General features: G+C 41.2%; 1 protein-coding gene across 7 annotated transcripts in view; it reads right to left on the bottom strand.

The window, feature by feature from the left end:
- The window catches only part of SEMA6D (semaphorin 6D), a 586,160-nt gene that overhangs the window by 9,654 nt on the left and 558,474 nt on the right, over positions 1-18,032 (bottom strand). For all 7 annotated transcript variants that reach the window (XM_036300565.1, XM_036300571.1, XM_036300556.1 and 4 more), the window contains 8 exons: positions 3,442-3,604; positions 2,943-3,054; positions 2,329-2,389; positions 2,146-2,208; positions 1,936-2,037; positions 1,613-1,703; positions 1,057-1,176; positions 271-359 (listed from right to left, as the gene is read on the bottom strand). In XM_036300565.1, coding sequence (XP_036156458.1) covers positions 271-359; positions 1,057-1,176; positions 1,613-1,703; positions 1,936-2,037; positions 2,146-2,208; positions 2,329-2,389; positions 2,943-3,054; positions 3,442-3,550 — 747 coding nt within the window. In that variant the 5' untranslated portion in view covers positions 3,551-3,604. The remainder of the gene's footprint in view (positions 1-270; positions 360-1,056; positions 1,177-1,612; positions 1,704-1,935; positions 2,038-2,145; positions 2,209-2,328; positions 2,390-2,942; positions 3,055-3,441; positions 3,605-18,032) is intronic.

Here is an 18,032-nt window from a genome sequence, read left to right as displayed (position 1 = left end):
CATTGAACTATCAATGGATGGCTAAAGAGTTAAAGAAGCATCCACAGCTCAAGGGTGCCTGCAGAGCCAGGAAACATGAAGTCTTCTCAAGGCCCGAGGCTGCTGTTCCCACCCAAGCCATTGCTCGGCAATTATTCTCATGATCAGCTGCCCATCTCTCTTCACTTGGCCCTAAACACAGTGAGAAAAACATGCAAAGGCCCCATCTCTACCAACATGGGCTCAATTCCATGCACAAGTCCACCAGACAAGTCACGCGCATATACTTGCCTTGCCTAAGTTATTATGTTCCACAGCAATCTCTCGAAAGAAGAAATAGACATAGTTTCCATATTCTATGGCATGAAGAAAGTGTGGTTCTGTAAGAAAATGAGAAACAAACTGGTTCTTAAAAGGTAATTCAATTAGTGTCTGACCCTGACTGCTAGGCATGACTGACAGATGTCACCGTAGCTACATTCACACCAATGGGAACTCGGACACGCTGACGAATTTGAGGAGCCCCGACATGGGTGAGCAGAAGCTCCAGAGGACACGGAGTCTTTAATGTCAGCTAATGGACTGTAAAAAGCCTACCGGGAACTGAACCATGGCAAAGGTCTTTGTTTCAACAGATTTATTCATTAACCTATTTAACTAGGGAAGAAAACCTCTCATGTTGAGAATTAAAAAATCTTGATTTCTAGACTCCAAAGAACAGAATGACTCTGCAGATATGACCTAATCGACTCTCACTGTTGTTACCTTCCAGGATAAGTAGATGAGCGTGGGCAAGGAGTATCATGCACATGGTAAGTTTGGCAAATTGGCACACTGAAATGGGATTTCTTTTTTAAGTCACCTAAGATAAAATCCTGGATGAGTCTACTTTCTTGCCTTGGCTATGGGTCTCTTCATTCCTTGTCAATGCTGTTATTCACAACCAAAGGAACTCATCCTTGCTCTAAATAAACAATATAAAGTCATGCATAGAATTTCCTGATGACCAGAGCTCCTGTTCCCACTCAGCCATCCCACTCCCCTTGGCGATCCCAGAGCACTGCTCTTCAAAGTTACCTTTTATCCACTTGGAATCATATTTTATTGTGCGAAGGGCAGATCCATCGCCCATGCTTCGGTAAATAACAGCATCACTGGCCAAGAAGTCAGCCACCGTGGCAGAATATAGCTTCCCATCTGAAACCAAAGTTATAATTTGAGTAAAATAACCACAATTACCCTGTAGTGTGTTGCCCTATGTAGTGTGGTATACTCTTTGGAGCGCTTTCATCTGTTATCCCCATATACAGAAATAAAGCTAAACATGATGCTCATAAGCAACCTTGGCCCATAGAATTACCTAATTTTACAGATGAGGAATCTAAGCATCAAAAAGTCAAGCAACTTATTCAGGGTCACTGGCCTAGTTAGCAACAGAACCAAGTGTCAGAATACTATATTATAATATGCCTACTTTTAATTATTTTTTGGAAAAAAATTTCATCGTTTTTAGATTTTGAAACACCAATTCCAAGGTCGCTATCCTAGTTATGAGCTCTTTTTCTTCCGTTAAATTCCTTCTGCACCTTCAATGTCATTACTCATTTATATTCATTATGCTAAAGAACCTTACCAGCAAAAAGGGCAACATTGGTTTGTTTGGCATCAAATGGGCATCTTGCCAGGCCACTAATGTCTTCCCCATCATACTCTAAGGTATTCAACTACAAAAGAAAAATAAATAGTTGGTGTCAAATCTGTTCAATGTACCTGTTTGAAGGCAATACTGCTTTATTTGTACTGAAATTCTATTTGAAGAATTCTGTCTTTATTCTTCCATAGTATTAGCCATAAAACAAATTATTAGGTTATAGCAGAAAGGATTCAACTTTGACAGCATACTAATGAAGAAAGGAAAATTGGTGAAAAAAAGCACAACATATAAAATATACTTACCCTATAGAATCTACAAATGGGATTAAACGCGTTGGTACCACATACAAAAACCATCTCATCGTTTCTTGGAACAAATACTTTGATAAAGTTGTGGCATTCATCCTATAGAAAGTAGCAATTACATTAATATTAGACGTTCCATACTCTGACATTATGGGATCAAGACCACAGAAAGACACAACAGAGCAGGCACCTGTCTGCTTTACTTACTTTATGTTTGCCTTTCATAGCACAGTTCTCTCGATCCTGTTGCTTTGACCGCCATGTCAGTTTCTGCAATTAATCAAGTAAAACCAAAGCTCAGTTTTGAAGTATGAAAATTCTGGGAGGGGAGGAGGACATTATCCAAGTTCTGAGGGAATGCAAGTAAATTTGCCAACGACACTAGCTTACCTTGCTCGGTATTACTTCTGTTTTGGGGATTTCATTTAAGTTTACTGTATAAACTTGATCCCTGTTGGAAACAAGGCAGTAAGTCATAGCATATGAATGCATAAAAATGTTAAGCTGCTTCTTATTTTATTTTTACAGATCTGCCTTTATTGTGTTTTGGAGATCATTCGGATTTTCTCTGTTTCCAGCAAAGTCAACAAAGGGTACTTTTTCATTAGTGGGAAGCTTTTATATATCACTGTGGTTAGGGAGCAAAGAAAGCTCTTCTCCTCAGGCGTGGGTCAAACTGCTACTAGCATTAGCATAGACATACTTCTAATATTTGCTCGAATAATTCCAAGTTAAAAAAGAATAACGAAAGATCCCCCCTGCTGCTTTAGGAATAAAGAGCGATGTATGATTTCTTGATGTCAGTAATAAAACAGCAGCGCTGAAGGTTGCTGCTCTGTGTTTTGTTCCTGGCACACAGCACTGGCTTTTCTCTGTGAATATTTTTGGCCACTTGCAATTTTTGATCACAATCACATATTAGTTTTTCATGAACTAGACACATTAATGCAAGCACCACGAGAGAAAAGAATTTTAATCTAATAAACCAACGAGAGGAAAATTACCTGCCAGCAATATAAAGTGTGTCTCGAATTTTCAACATCAGCTGAAAGTCCAGCCGGTGCTGCGATTCATTGCCTGAAGGGCGTCCTCTAAAAACCGGATATTGCCTTGAATCTGCAAGTAAAAATGGGCTAAACCATCAGTCAGGATTACGGAGCTAAAGAATCAATAGACAGCATTGATTAGCTGTATATACTAGTTGTAGAAGGGTTTTAACTAAATTCCTCTCTTCGGGTCTTGAATATAAATGAATCAAAGCCGGTAAATGTCAGCAAATGGTCTTTTTCTTTTAACAGAAAATACATAACCTGTATATGGGCTGTTATAGAAAAGCACCCAACAAAACTGTCCCATTTTTCCAAACACAACTGTGGATAAATTAATAGGCAAAACATGTTTAAGGCATATAAAATCTCTTTCTAAAAGCGAATAACACTTAGAAAAATCAAAACCAAAAAAGCTTCCTTCCTAGAAAAGGAGAATGTTCTGTAGATTACTTACAGTGATAGTCAACAATATTAAGGGGCTCATCATCCTCAGGAAAGCTGACTGCCCTCAGCTGGGAGATCATCAGGAGCAGCATGTAGGCACAAAGCAGGAAGAACCTCATGGTGGGCCAAGGTCAAGTCAGAGCAGCCCCTCCTCAGAAATCCCACTTAACTACCTAGAAAACAGGAAGAGTTTGGAAAGACCTCTATGCTGGGATGAACCTGTTTTCTTATTTGTAATCAGCTCAGTTTTCACCACCAGCTCTCTCCAATGCCCTCCTCCCACCAGGAGCCCTGGCCGCGGTAAAGGAGATATCTCTGAAAACACAGGCAAAAGATGGCAGCATGCCAGGCCTGATTACAGCATCTGGTGAGCACATGGAAGTTTTAGGTACATTTGCAAGAGTTTTTGAGGTAACTATGTATGGCATCACAGCAAAATCCCCGGAACCACCAATAGACATGCTGGCTGCTGACTTGGCAAGAAGATGGGCAATGTTGGGATTAGAATTTTAATTAAACTCCAATCTGCTTCCCTGCCCCCAGCCCTGAAATACATCCAGTACAGCTTGCCTCTGCCCCTCGTTGGATGCACAGGCTGCTTCCCAAAGAGCTGGAGAGCTGATGTTCCTGTCCCCTCATCTGATCGCTGCTTAAGGCATTGCCAAATTCCCAGCATTGTTCAAGCCTTAGCCCAAAATTCTTAAGTAGAACAGTTCCTCAAGCTTCGTAACACCAACAAGAAGCAATGGCATGAATGACCTTGAATCAGGGTGAAAGAGTATGAAAAGAAATTAAATGATTTCTCGATCAATCAATCAAGCAAAGCAGGGCAGGGATGAAACAGCACAGCTGCCGCCAGACCACTGGGGATGTCTACATATTTACATAAAACCATTTGGACACAAACCAATACACTAAGTACGTCTGTCCTCTAAGCTTTATTGAACTTTAGAACCATCGGGGGCCTTAGGGACCATCTAGTCCAACCTCCTCATTTTTCAGATGAGAAAACTAAGGGCTGGAAAAATGAAGGGGCGCACGGAATTTCATGGAGCTATTCAGGAAATGAGTCGAGTCCAGTCCAGACTCACATCACCTGAGTCCCCTCTAGGCTCTTTTCATCAAATTAGATGATGGGTTTTTTCTTCACTATAGCATTACAAAACATCTTTTGGGGATAATAAATACATTTGTTATTTTTATTGAAGTGGTGTTCACAGGTGTATGCATATGTTAAGTGTTATCAAAATGTACATTTGCATATGTGTAATATATTGTATGTCAATATCTCAACTAAAATTATAGCATAGTATAATATTAGATGTCAATTTTTAAAAATCTTTAAATGGTATCCATTTATTAAAAATATAAATTAGGGCCCTGCTGGGCCAACAAGATGGGTATTTTTGTGAAACTGTAAATGCTTCACTTTGCAATAATAATACTCCTTCCTTGACCAAAACTGTCACTTACAACTACTGTACCAAACTGTAAGACATTAAGACTTATCTTCATTTCATATATCCAAGAACTTTAGGGGAGAGGATGTGAATCACTTCAAATTCTGGGGGAGTCCAAACACTCAACCAGGTACTTATTATGCCTCTTTTATCATCTTAATGTCCAACACACTGATGCACATGTATGCTATGCTATGCTTTCAATATTTATCTTTCCCTAAAGTCAAAAGCCAAGTCTATGTGAATTTTAGAATCCTACTTCTACACAAAAAGAGAAAAATATTGCAATACAATTTTTCTTAATGAATAATTAATCCAACAGTAAGTTAGCAGGATCTGGGCATCATCATTTTGTACTCAGTTGAAAGAGTGTGGGCTTTGCTGGCATTCTGACTTGTTGGAACTCCATCACTTACTAGCTGATTGACACAGGAAAGGTTTTTTAATCTCTTTGAGCATTAGCTTCCTTATCTCTAATGTGTGGATAATACCACCTTCTCCATAGAATAAAAAAGAACTAAATGCCAGGTGTAAACAGATTCTGAGCAGTTAGTCCTTCTAATCCATTTAAATATATATATATTTTTATTTACTTCAGAGAGGAAGGGAGAGGAAGAGAGAGATAGAAACATCAATGATGAGAAAGAATCATTGATCGGCAGCCTCCTGCATGCCACACACTGGGGATTGAGCCTACAACCTGGGCATGTTCCCTGACCTGGATGGAACCATGACCTCCTGGTTCATAGGACAACGCTCAACCACTGAGCCATGCCAGCTGGGTGTTCTTACCCATATTTTACTGGACACCATGCATATGACCAGGATGATCCTAAGAGTCCGAGAAGGGTCTGGGAAAAGGATATTAAAGCTGTTTGGCCATTTCTCCCCTGCTCCCCCAAATGAATAGTTATTTTAAAATACTAAAGGGTTATTTTTAGAATAAATTTTACAATTTGAGCCCTTATCAAACCTGGAAAGGCAAGTAAAAAATACAAACCAACAATCCTATCATCTTAACCCAACAACAATGCTGACTTGGTTCTAGTCTTCTTGCCACATGCACCTATTTTCAATCACGGCAAGATGACCTCTTTCAACCTACCACTTCTCCTGAAGCAGCGTCTATCCATCTGGCTTTTCCACAGTGTCTTGCCATTTATAAAGACCCCAGAGAGTTGAAGCAGTATAAAAATACAAAAGTGTTGCCCTAAGAACCAAATTCGGTTATGACATTAATCCCAAGCTTCATTCTCTGTCTGAAGTCAAATCACTGGATGTTTTTTGCAGGGTATTGGGGAAAATTAAGAAACAGCAACCACTCCTGAAGAAACTTAAAAATAACTGTGTGAAGACAAGAAGACAGTTCTGTGAATCTTTCTTCACCAGGACTGGTAACTGAAAGGCTCACTTCACGTAGGCAGAGCCTTGAGGCCCCAGACAACCAGGCAGCGAGTGGCCTCACCTGGAGCAGTGTCTGTCACAGCTTGATTCCAGCATTGACATTGAGGGTGGACTCACTGCTGACTCATTGGCAAGTGCCAAGCTGCAGGCTGAGTCCCATTTCCTATAACTCATTCAGGTGACACGCAGAAAGCAATTTCTCCTCAGACCCCGCCCCCCACCAATCTCATCCTCCAAAAATAAAACCCCATCACTAATTGCTTCCTTTTCCTGCAAAAAAGCTTCACTTTTTAAAAAGAATTACTTTTAGACTTGCCATAGAAATTATAAGTGGAAGTATTTAATGTAAAATGTATATCAAAGTAAGGTTGATTTCGGGGAGGAAAGGATCTGGAAATACCTGAAAAAGAGGTCCCAGGAAGGAGATTTATTGCATGCAAACCCTCTCAGACGACAGAGTTCTTACCTTATTTAAGGAAATATCTCAGAATTCTAGGACTCAGTAAACTCATGAAACTATGCTATGTTGAAAGAGGGCCAGTTGAGGCAGGACAAAATGTTGGAAAAGGTCATAGACCTTGAGATTAGAATAATCCAAGTTTAAACTTACTTGTGCCATTTACTTCCCAGCTCTGGGACTTTGTTTAAGTACACTTAACCTCTTTAAGCTTCAGTTTCCTTAAGTGTGAAGTAGAAATAATTATTTTTTCTACCTTATAGGCTCTTCCAAGGATTAAATGATATAATCCTATATAATAAAAGCCTAATATGCAAATCAACCAAAAGGCGGAACGATCAGTTGCTATGACACGCACTGCCCACCAGGGGGAAGACACTCAACACAGGAGCTTCCCCCAGCCTGCAGGCCCCAAGCCAGCCAAAGTGGGTGCCAGCGGCTCCCCCGCCATTGCCCCGTCGGTCACCCTGCAGAGGGAGGTGACCTGTGGCAGAAGCAGGGGGCGAGGCTGTCGAGCAGGTGGCACCAGGCTGGCCAAGGCGGGTGCTAGTGGGGGCCCCCTGATCACCCCACCGTCACCCCACAGATCAGCCCTGATCACCAGCCAGGCCTAAGGAACCCATGCACAAATTTTGTGCACTGGGCCTCTAATATAATATATATATATATATATATATATATATATATATATATATATATATACTGTGGAAAACCTGGTCCACAGTAAATCTCTAGTAAATTTTTATGAATATTATCATGACTATTATTGTTATATTTTACTGGGAAAAAATGCAAATTCACGGGGGGGGGAGGGGAGAAATGTTTACTCTTGCATCTTGTACAACTATTTGCAAAACTGTTTACATATGTCATCATAACAATGCTAGGGGTGTTCCAGGAGGATTAAGGTACAGCTTCCTAGATGTAGATGCCTCCAAGGAGGAGGAGGGAATAACATAATAACACCAAATATGTTATTCCTTTCAGTCAGAGAACAGTGAAACTTCAGTATATTTTGTAATTTTTGTTATTATATGAGCTTCTCCATACAATCCTGATGTTAAAGCCACTTTATAATGTGAAAAGCACTTAAAAGGAGTTCAGAGCTAACAAGACAGCCAGGGTTTGAGTGGCAGAATCCTTACTTAATGGTGGTGGAAGAAAATGAGCCCCACACCTAGTACTTGAGTTCACATTAAGGAATTTGCTAATTCTTAAACTGCCTAAACATGAAAGGATAGTTATAAAGAAAAGCCAAAAGCTTTGCGGTCTCAAGTTTAGGACCCACCAAGAAGGAGGCGTTCTAGTAAATGTCTAAAAGGCTCTCATTTGGACCTCTGAAGATCTATATCCCCAGGAGAAGAGGCAAACATGTGATAGACCAAACCTTACAAAACTCCAACTTGATCTCCGATAAGCTAAGTGCTAGATTGGATAGATGTCATCTCCTCCTACTCTAGCTACTTGCAGAAAAGATAACGTGAATCTTCTGTAGAGAAAAGTAAAATCATCCAGAGACTATAATTTTTATAAAATGCTCAATATTCAAGCAGCAATTACTAGACATTTCAAGAACCAAGACTAAGAAAGAAAGAAAAAAGATAATAGAAATAGGCCATAGGTAACCCAGGTATTAGAGTTATTTGACATAAATTTAAAAAAAATAACTGTTTATTTTGTCTAAGAAAAAAAAGATAAGACAGATTTTACCAGAGAAATTGAATCTATTTAAAATTAATTAAGTAAAAATTATACAACTAAAAAACACAATAATTAAAGCATCTTAATATATATATATTTTTAGCAACATATTTCTTGTAGCTAAAGAGAGAATTTGTCAACTGGAAGCTGGGTTAGTAGAAAATATTAGACAGAAACATGGAGAACATAGAAAAAAACAACCCCCAAAATAGATAAGAGAGTAAGAGACACACAGGATCATGTGAAAAGACACAACATACTGGAATCCCTGAGATTAGAGCGAGAGAGGAATGGACAGCGGCGATATTTCACAAGATAATGGCTGCATTCTTTTTCAAAACTGACAAAACACCACGAGTCACACATTCAAGAAACTCTAAGAACTTCTAAATACAAAGAAAAAAACATTTAAACACACCATAGTCAAGATGCTAAACACAATGACAAAAACAATTTTGAAAGCTGAAACATATATTACCTTCAGAGAACAACAATACTAATAGCTGACTTATCAAGACACACAATGGAATCCAGTAAACCACAGAGTGACATTTTTAAAGTGCTGAAAAAATAAATAAATTTCCAGCCTAGAATTCTACCAGTGAATATATTCTTCAAAATGAAGGCAAAATAAAGATATCTCAGACAAACAAAACTGAGAAACTTGTTTTTAGCAGATCCAAACTAAAAGAAATACTTAACAGTATTCTTTAAGCAGGAGAATTTATAGGGTAGATTAATGCAAGTTCTTTTCATCATTATAGCACAGTGGCTACATTTGAAATTAATGAATCCCAGATAGAGAGACTGGTATATAGTCTTTGCCTCCCTGAAAGCTACATTTGTCCAAAGGAAATGAAAATTCAGAAATGGGGTAGACCTATTTTATCCACAGGCCAAAAAAGAATCCAGGAAGATACCTTGCTTTTTGTATAGCTCTCGTCTGGTTCTCTTCTAGAGAGATCACTTCTCAAAAAGGGGCTGTTTAGACTCTCATCTTCCATTTACCTCAGGACCTGAAAGTGGAGTCAGCCCTCCCAGTTTCCCAATGATTCTTCCAGACCTCGGGCTCCCATGATCTTCCCCCAAAATAAATAAATTAAATTAAATTAAAATTGCTTGACCTTCTGCCTCTGCTCCTGTCTTTTAGCTGATAACTTCCTAGTCACTTTAAGAAAGACATTTCAAAGACTTTAGTGCATGGTTTCACTCTGGGACTTGTTATCAGCTATATCTTTTTCACCTTAGAAATCATAAAATCAAGCAATATATTCTCTGATCTCCATCTCTTGTTTTTTTCAACCTGCTTGTATGACCCCTTTTACCATGACTGCCTGTCTTTCTCCCCAGGGCCTTCTGTTCCACTAACTGCTCTCCCTTCTTCCAATTCAATAGCCTTTCCCAGTTTTGACACACAACATTATCTATCTTATAGGTAATAGCCCATAGTCAATCATTTCAATAATACACTTGCCTATACTCTGGATTCCCTCATCTTTTGTCTCTGTGTCAGACTTTTTGGCAAAGTTCTTACCTTGGATGAACTCGGCCATTCACCTTCTGCACTTGTCCCACAGCAGCTAAACACTAGTGAAGACATCCATACTCTGGAGCAATTTGGTAGTAATATCACGGAATTCTTTATCACCAACTACAGCGAGCACTCCTGAAACTGTGGGGATCCTATGTTTCTCTACTAGGTTTGCTCACTCCCCAAATAAGTTAGTCTAACTTTTTTCCATTTTCCTCAAGGCCCTAATAAGCTCTCTCTCCTTACTCTACAGTAATATTCCCTCCAGTCTCCACCTGAGTCCCACCCCTGTCCTGCCCCAGCCAGCTACTCCACATAGAAAATAAAAGTGAAAGGAACTTCTCCCATACCCACTTCTCATTACTAAAATCCATCAACTTATCTGCATCATCATCTAATTTTTCCTCCTTCTCTCCTTTTTAAGAGGATATTTTACTCCCCAACTCCTCTCCAAGTGTTTAAACCTAACCCCTTCCGTCTTTTCTGAAACAGAAAACAACATCAATATTTTTACCTCTAAATATTCTATAGTTTTGTATTGATTAAATACTATACATCAGCACTTAAATTAGCCAAGCCTTTCTCATCTAAAAAAAAAGGGGGGGGGGCAGGTAAAAAAGTTCCAGAAACCCCAGCTTCTCCTTCAGTCACCACCTGTCTTTTTCCTTCCACTCACAGACACTGAAAAGCTGTTTAATTATTGCCAACTGTTGTCTTTTCCTTACCTCTTGCTCATTCTTTTACTTCTTCTGTTTAGTTCCTCTCTCAGTATTGCCTTTTCAGTAAAGTCACTGATGGCCTCCAGGCAACTAAATGCAACAGTTCTGTCTCATGTAATTGCTCAATGGCTCTAGACCAGCCGTGGGCAAACTACTGCCCGAGGGCCGGATCCAGCCCCTTTGAAATGAATAAAACTATTGAAAAAAAAGACCGTACCCTTTTATGTAATGATGTTTACTTTGAATTTATAGTAGTTCACACAAACACTCCATCCATGCTTTTGTTCCGGCCCTCCGGTCCAGTTTAAGAACCCATTGTGGCCCTGGAGTCAAAAAGTTTGCCCACCGCTGCCTAGACACTAGGTGAGTGTCTATAGCTTTTCAAAAACACTTCCATTCCTAGCCTTCCGTTATATCACATTTTCTCTCCTTTTACCTACCTTTCTGTCTGTCCCTTGTTTGTCTCCCATTCACTTTTTAAGTGAAGCAAACATTACCTTTCTTAGAATATGAGTGTCGTCATATAACCTCATGATCCTCCAGTAACTTCCTAGTGCTCTTAGGAGAAAGCCCTGGTCTCTGTAATGTGGCCTTATGTGTTCTGAGCCCTGCCTCCCTCTCCAGTTTTATCATGAGCATCTCTGTCTCTTTTGTTGTGCTTCTAGCACCCTGTCTATCTTTCTGGCCCTGGAATGTGTCATGCCAACCATTCCCACCAAGCCTTTTCTCCTACTGTACTTCTGGGTGGTTCCTTTTTAAAAAAAATTAAATTCTTTATTGTTTAAAGTATTACATAAGTCTCATTTTCCCCTCATTGACCTCTCCCTGGCTGCCCTCACCCTCCAGTACATACCCCCACTCCCAGCCCCATCTGTGTCCATTGGTTATGTTCATATCATGCATACAAGTCCTTTGGTTGATCTTTTACCCCCTTACTCCCCTGAGGGAAGGTAGGGAGGGGGAAGTTCTTCTTCTCTCCCATCCTTAGCTGGTTAAGTTCCTAATTTTTCAAAGCCTAGGGATGCTTCTTGGAAGTTCCTTGGGGCAAGAATATCTGATAGTTGTCAATACTTGAGACAACTGTGAATAAACTGCAGAGGAAGGAGAAAACAACAGAACTAGTCATATGCCCTAAATTGCCAAAGCCCTGAAGAATCTCTCAGGGCAAGATTAGCATTTTGGACTCTTGTCTAATTTAGATTAATTTAATACCATTAAACAAACAAAACAACAGCAGATCTTGAAACTCCACCTTTGACTTTCATAGTTATCGCATCTCTCTAGCTGCTCCTTCTCAGCAACCTTCCCAAACTCATCCGGACACACAAGTCCTTACATGTGGTTCTTCATGATTCCATCCTGGCTCTTTTGAGATTCACCCAACATTACATCCAACTTCTTTACTACCACCAATTAATTGAGGAATCAAAATTCCACATGTCCAGCACAGACCACATGCTTCAGTTCCAGACCCAGCTGTTCAACTCTCTATGTTGAAATCAGTAAAAGAGGCAATTTGAATTTGGTATGAGCAAATGGAACTTAAAATACTTGGCCTTGACTTGTCCTCCTGCTAAATTCCCCACAGAGCACAGGTTCTGAGCTCAGAGTACCTGGGTTCAAATTCATACACTATCACTTACCAGCCATGAGGCCTTGGCCATGACTGCCTCTTCACTTCTCAAAGTCTCAAGTTTTCCTGCCTAAAGTGAAGATGATTGCAGCACTAATATTATTATGATTTTTCAGTGAAATAGTCTATGTAAAGCATGTAGCCAAACCCTTTAGGCCTGATATAGGTCCAATAATTACAGCCATTATTAATGTTGTTGTTGACATTTTTTATAAACTTAGTCACTTAGGCCTTCAATCTAGGAGTCATCTTAGATCTCTCCCTTTCCATTATCCTCTTTCCAATCTGTCAGTATACCCCTGATTCTTTCTTGTGATTGTGTTAGAGTCCACTCTTAAAAAAAAAAATTTTATATATATATATATATATATATATATATATATATATATATATGTATGTATATAAATTTTATTGATTTCAGAGAGGAATGGAGGGGGGGAGAGATAGAAATATCAGTGATGAGAGTGAGTCATTGATCTGCTGCCTCCTGCATGCCCCACACTGGGGACTGAGCCTGCAACTCAGGCATGTGCCCTGATGGGGAATCAAACCCTGACCTCCTGGTTTATAGGTCGACGCTCAACCACCAAGCCCCTCCAGCTGGGCTAGAGTCCATTCTTAACTGATTTCTGCTTTCCTAAACTTCGACCTCCTTCTCCACAAAGCCGCAGAACTATCTTTCCAAGTACAAATCGTATCATGTTACTCCCCTGTCTAAAAACAGTTCCATGGCTCCTGAAGATCTCTATGATAAAATCCAAATTCATTTCCAAGACTTACAAGGTCTTCCACAATCTGATTCTTGCCAGCTTCTGTTTCAGCTACCAATACTTCCCCATCTCAAAGCAGTGTCTTCTGTATAAATTTCTCTCTAAAATGCCCTTCCTGGAAATTGTCTGCTCACCAGCTCAAACTTGACTGAACTTTTCCCCTTTCTCTTTCTTCCTCTACCTCAAATCCCTCTTCCTCAACCGTACTGTCCTGGTCCCCTCAGGATGTCTGATCACACTGTGATGTCATGTAAATACTTCTGTTACAGAACTAACCACTTCCTAGTGATGTTACTTGTTTTCATATTTGCTCTATCAAACTGGGCTGCTCCAGGAAGAGAGTGCATCTTACTCTCTTTATCTCTGCCATGAGGCACTGGGCCTGGCACCTTGGAGGTCCTTAGTCAGTATTTAATAACAGCAGATAAATAAATGAAGGAAGTAGTACATGGGACTAGACTCAACCACGGCACAGGTGCCACACCATGAGCACCTCATCACTAGCGCCCCAAACACCTGGAGTCTTGAGCCCACCATTGTTTTCCTACAGTACTGGCACGCAATCCTCACTAGCTCCCAGCCCATGAGTTTCCAGGTGCTGTAAAACCAAGAGGCTCTTACAGTCAGCAACAGATGCCTCCTTTCACATCGACCCATCGTTAGCAAAGTGCTCTTTGATGCAGGACAGATGGGCAACACAGGCCAAAGGAGTAAGTGATTCCTGTCACCTCCCACTGATATTCCTGCCCATTTTGCAGCTTTCCCAGGACAAATGGAAAGTAGAGCCATTGCTGAGATTAAAGAGCAGGACACGTGGGACTGGCAGAGCAGGAAGCCTACTCGACTCCCACTACCAACAAACAAAAATAAAATAGAAATCAGCTTGCTGCCTAATGGCTGGCTGATGCCGAGATTCTGCAATAGGAAATTCTTTTCTTTGGCTAATAGCCTTTTTTTTTTTTCCAGTTATAGAGTAAGTAGTATTAGAGTGTAATATAAGCCAAAAGTCAGTATGAATACATTTATATGATTTTTCCCACAGCTAGATTCTGATAGAAGAGATAAGAAAGAAAGGTGGCAGTAAGTACCATGGGAGAGAAAAGGGCGCACTGTGGGTCCAGAGCCTGTTGTGTTCTTTATTAATGCCTTGCTTTTATGACCAATGTTTTCCAAAAAGTTGGGTCAACTGTGTTTATTTTAATTATATTTTACATGCATGAAGAAAACTGGCTATTTAATGGAGTGTCCTGAAAATTAAAGCAGCTCGTATTGAAAATTTTCACTTTAAGTCAATGCTTCTGACAACTATCAGTAATTCAAAGAGGAATGAAGTTAAAAGGAACTGGGCAGGAAGGGACACAAGACAGGATCTAACCTGTCTTTGCTAAATTCTATGCAAATCTGAACAGAGATCCCAGAATCTGCCCTCTGATCAGAGCCATGGCTCTGGGAGCAAAATCCTAGTGACTCCTCGCCTACAGCTTTTTGTCTGTCCCCTCTTACTCAAATCAGGTAACATTTTGAAGCTAAATCGTCTTACTAGAAACAGTTTTCATTGAAAGTGAAAATAACAGGAGACCAATGAGAGGATGAGCCCATATCTAAGCAGAGAGAATCGGCTATCCGGGCGGATGACAAACACATAAACTTTGTAAGAGATGAAGACTAGCTTTGGGAAAATATAAAACAGAGGAACCTTGTACAATCACAGAAGGAAAACAATAGATAGCAGAAGATGGCTATGGCAGCAATGAGACAACCAGGTGTCGTTTTTTCAGGAAGGACGACAGGGTTCTCAAGGCTAACTAGTAACGAGAGGAATGGAAAGTCTTTTCCTGTGTTATTTCCTCCACACAGTGGTCTGAGCAGGCAGGGCTGCTCCCCTCTGGCCTCCAGGAAAGGAACCATCCCAGACAAAGGAAGAGCTCGGGGTTCCAGGGGATGAGTGAGATGCCAAAGGACTCAGCCTGTCTTTGGAACACTGGCTTATTCTACCAGATGACCTGCTGGGGCTGCCATATGGCCTGCACGTGACATTCTGTTCAGGATAATAGGGCCTGGGTCCATGCCTGGCTCTGCCCTTGGGGCAGGGATGACAGAAGTAGAGCCTGTTTGTTCTGATTCTACTGACTTGTCTGATGCCACCACTATGGAGCCACAGCTTTCGGTGGTAGCCTCCATGGTACCTTTTCAGGCAGGTTTTCAAAGAACATGACTAATACCCAGGCTGAGGATGGGCTGCTGCGACTTACGATCCCAGAGTGGTTAAGCCAGCACAGAATCCAATGTCATGAGAGTCCAGTGATCTATGTTTATCATCACTGCCAACAACAACAGGAATTTGCTCTATACCAAGGAGCTCATGTCTTCATGGTTTATATTCTGCAAACCACCTCATCAGAGGTTCCCAGGTGATGTCATAATTTAAAACAGTGATTGAAGGGTTCACAGAAGGGGTAAGCAATTCTGAGAAAGAAAAAATGGTCTTTGAACAGTTTTTTAAAGCCCAGAATTCCTGGTCCAAGTCCTGTGGTTTTCGGTTGCCAAAAAATATGGCCTTTGTATTTGCCCCCTGCATTTGAAAACATGGTAGCAGTTGTTTGTCTATGGAAATGTGCAGAATGATCACTGATTGTTGTGAAGGATCTAGAGCACTACCACGATCCATGTTCCCTTAGACAATTCAATCGACTTGTTTTTAAAAATGTACTTCCTAGGTAAAAAGGACATGGGACTCTTCTATTGTTACATATGAGTTTATATATGTATATGTATACACACACACACACACACACACACACACAAAACACTTTTTTTTAAGGTGTTTTGCCCTACTGATGGAAATGAGGTCCCAGGGAGTTAGGTTCAGTCCACAGCCCTGGACTGAACATGAAGCTGTAACGCATAAGAACAATAAGTGGCCCACGTGAATTGTGAATTTTACGAACAATAAAAGCTCTCAGAGGGCCCAGAGTGGGCCTATGCCAGTTCACGGTGATTCACCTGTAGATCTTTGTATAGACTCCATATCTGATATCTACAGCACCAAACCTCTGGGTCCACGGAGGCAAAATGGGACTTTAGGTACACTGGAGTCAATTACTGATTTTTCTAAATTGACTAACCACCTTGAGGGTATGAGAAACACTGGGCCCTTCCTCCCAGGAGGGGTGGAGTCTGCCTGAAGGCAAGCAGTGGTATACCTACGTGGTCACAAACACGAACTCTGGAGCCTATGTGCCTAGGTAGGAGTAGTTCCGGCTTTTCCACTTAACTAGCTGTGATCCTATCTCTGGATCTGTAACCACAAGATAGATTTGTGTAGATAAAAATAAAGACTGGGCTCCACAGTGACATTCAGAAGTGATCTTACAAATCTGAGCCTTGGCAGGACCAGAGGACAGCATTCGGGTGATGCTTCCCTTAGCGCCCATGTTCTGGGTGTATGGACTCGCCTAATTCCCCAACAGATCAACTTCTCCCGCCTCTCTGCCCTTGCATGTGCTGTGCTCACCACCTGGAACACCCTTCTGGCCCTTTCCCTTCTTTACCTGCCCCTGAGCAAACGTTTAACTGCTCTGTACCTCAGTTACCTGCAAATTGGGGATAATACAAGCGGTCTCTCACAGAGCTGGTGTGAAGATTAGGCGAGTTATCTCAGGAGGGTACCAGGGTCCCCGCACCTGTTCTGTGATCAGGTGAGTGCCAGGAAGCCTGTTCAAGGCTAACGGCATTGAGGAAGGGTTGTGTGGTTCCAATGTTATTGTTGGAGATAATTATGCTTCAAACGTCCTATTGCCCTTATCTGCATTTATTCTTGCCTCCCTTTTATGAACCACCACAGGAGGTGTTAATCTTTCCTCAGATTAGCAAACACACCTGGAGATAATAGAGAGTTAAGAAATCTGGATTCTATTTTTGACTTGGCTTCTGAGAAGCCGAGAGGCCCTGAGAAGGATGAGCCACCATCTCTGACTCCAGTTTCCTCATCTACGCAATCAAGAAAGGTTGGGCTAGAATCTCCATCGCCAAGGCCCCCTCCAAGTCAGGAGTTCTGTGATTCTGAGTTTGATGTCTGGGCCACAAAAGTTCTTTACCAAGAGTAAAACGATTCCCATTTCACACTTCTAAATTTTTCCTATAGCATTGGTGTTGCAGAGGATACGGAATGGGTGCTCCCTCTAAACCCCAAGACAGGAGACCGGACAGTGCTAGGATCCTGCCTCCGCTCTGTACCCACTAGTGGGCTTTGTAGTATAAACTGGCTGATGGCGCTGAACGCCAAATGCGTCTCTGCTGGCACCTATGAATGTGGATTTGGCATTCTCATGGGGTCGCAGATGGGGTGAGAGAGGATGCATTTTCCCCCTCACAATCATGTGGCCTTGGGAAATACTGCCTCTCTGTGCCACCTCTAGCTTCCCGGGACCTAGGGTTAAGTGGTGCAGGCCCTCCCACAGGTCAATAGATCACTTCCGATTTCTTCTTTAAATTGTGCATCAATATGCTTCTGGGAAGCTCCGGTCAGACGCACCCAGGACCTCTAGGGTTCATGGCCTCCCCAAATGTACTTTCTAGCTGATGGAGGCATTTCATTAGCTTCTGTGTGGGAGGGTGGCGGCCAGGGATGCCCAGGTCTCAGTGATATCTATCGTAGACCAGGGATTGGGCAATGGGCTTTCACTTTTACAGCATCTTATGCTTTCCAAAGCACATATGCCTTATCTATGTTGGTCCTTAAAGGTTTAGGGCAGAAATTATTATCTCTACCGACCTTCATGTTAGCTTCAAGAGACGTCTGCTCTATTCTCTATTCTCTTCTTTATCTTTATCACCCACCATGGTGCCGGGTAGCTGGCATCTACTTGGAGAATGTCTGCTGAGTTGGTCAATGAATCTCCATTGTACAAAAGAATTAAAGAACTG

The sequence above is a fragment of the Myotis myotis genome, unplaced genomic scaffold, assembly GCF_014108235.1.
Source record: "Myotis myotis isolate mMyoMyo1 unplaced genomic scaffold, mMyoMyo1.p scaffold_m19_p_1, whole genome shotgun sequence".
NCBI classification, from domain to species: Eukaryota; Metazoa; Chordata; class Mammalia; order Chiroptera; family Vespertilionidae; genus Myotis; species Myotis myotis.
The sequence above is the reverse complement of the archived record's forward strand: the minus strand, read 5'-3'. Positions and strand labels throughout refer to the sequence as shown.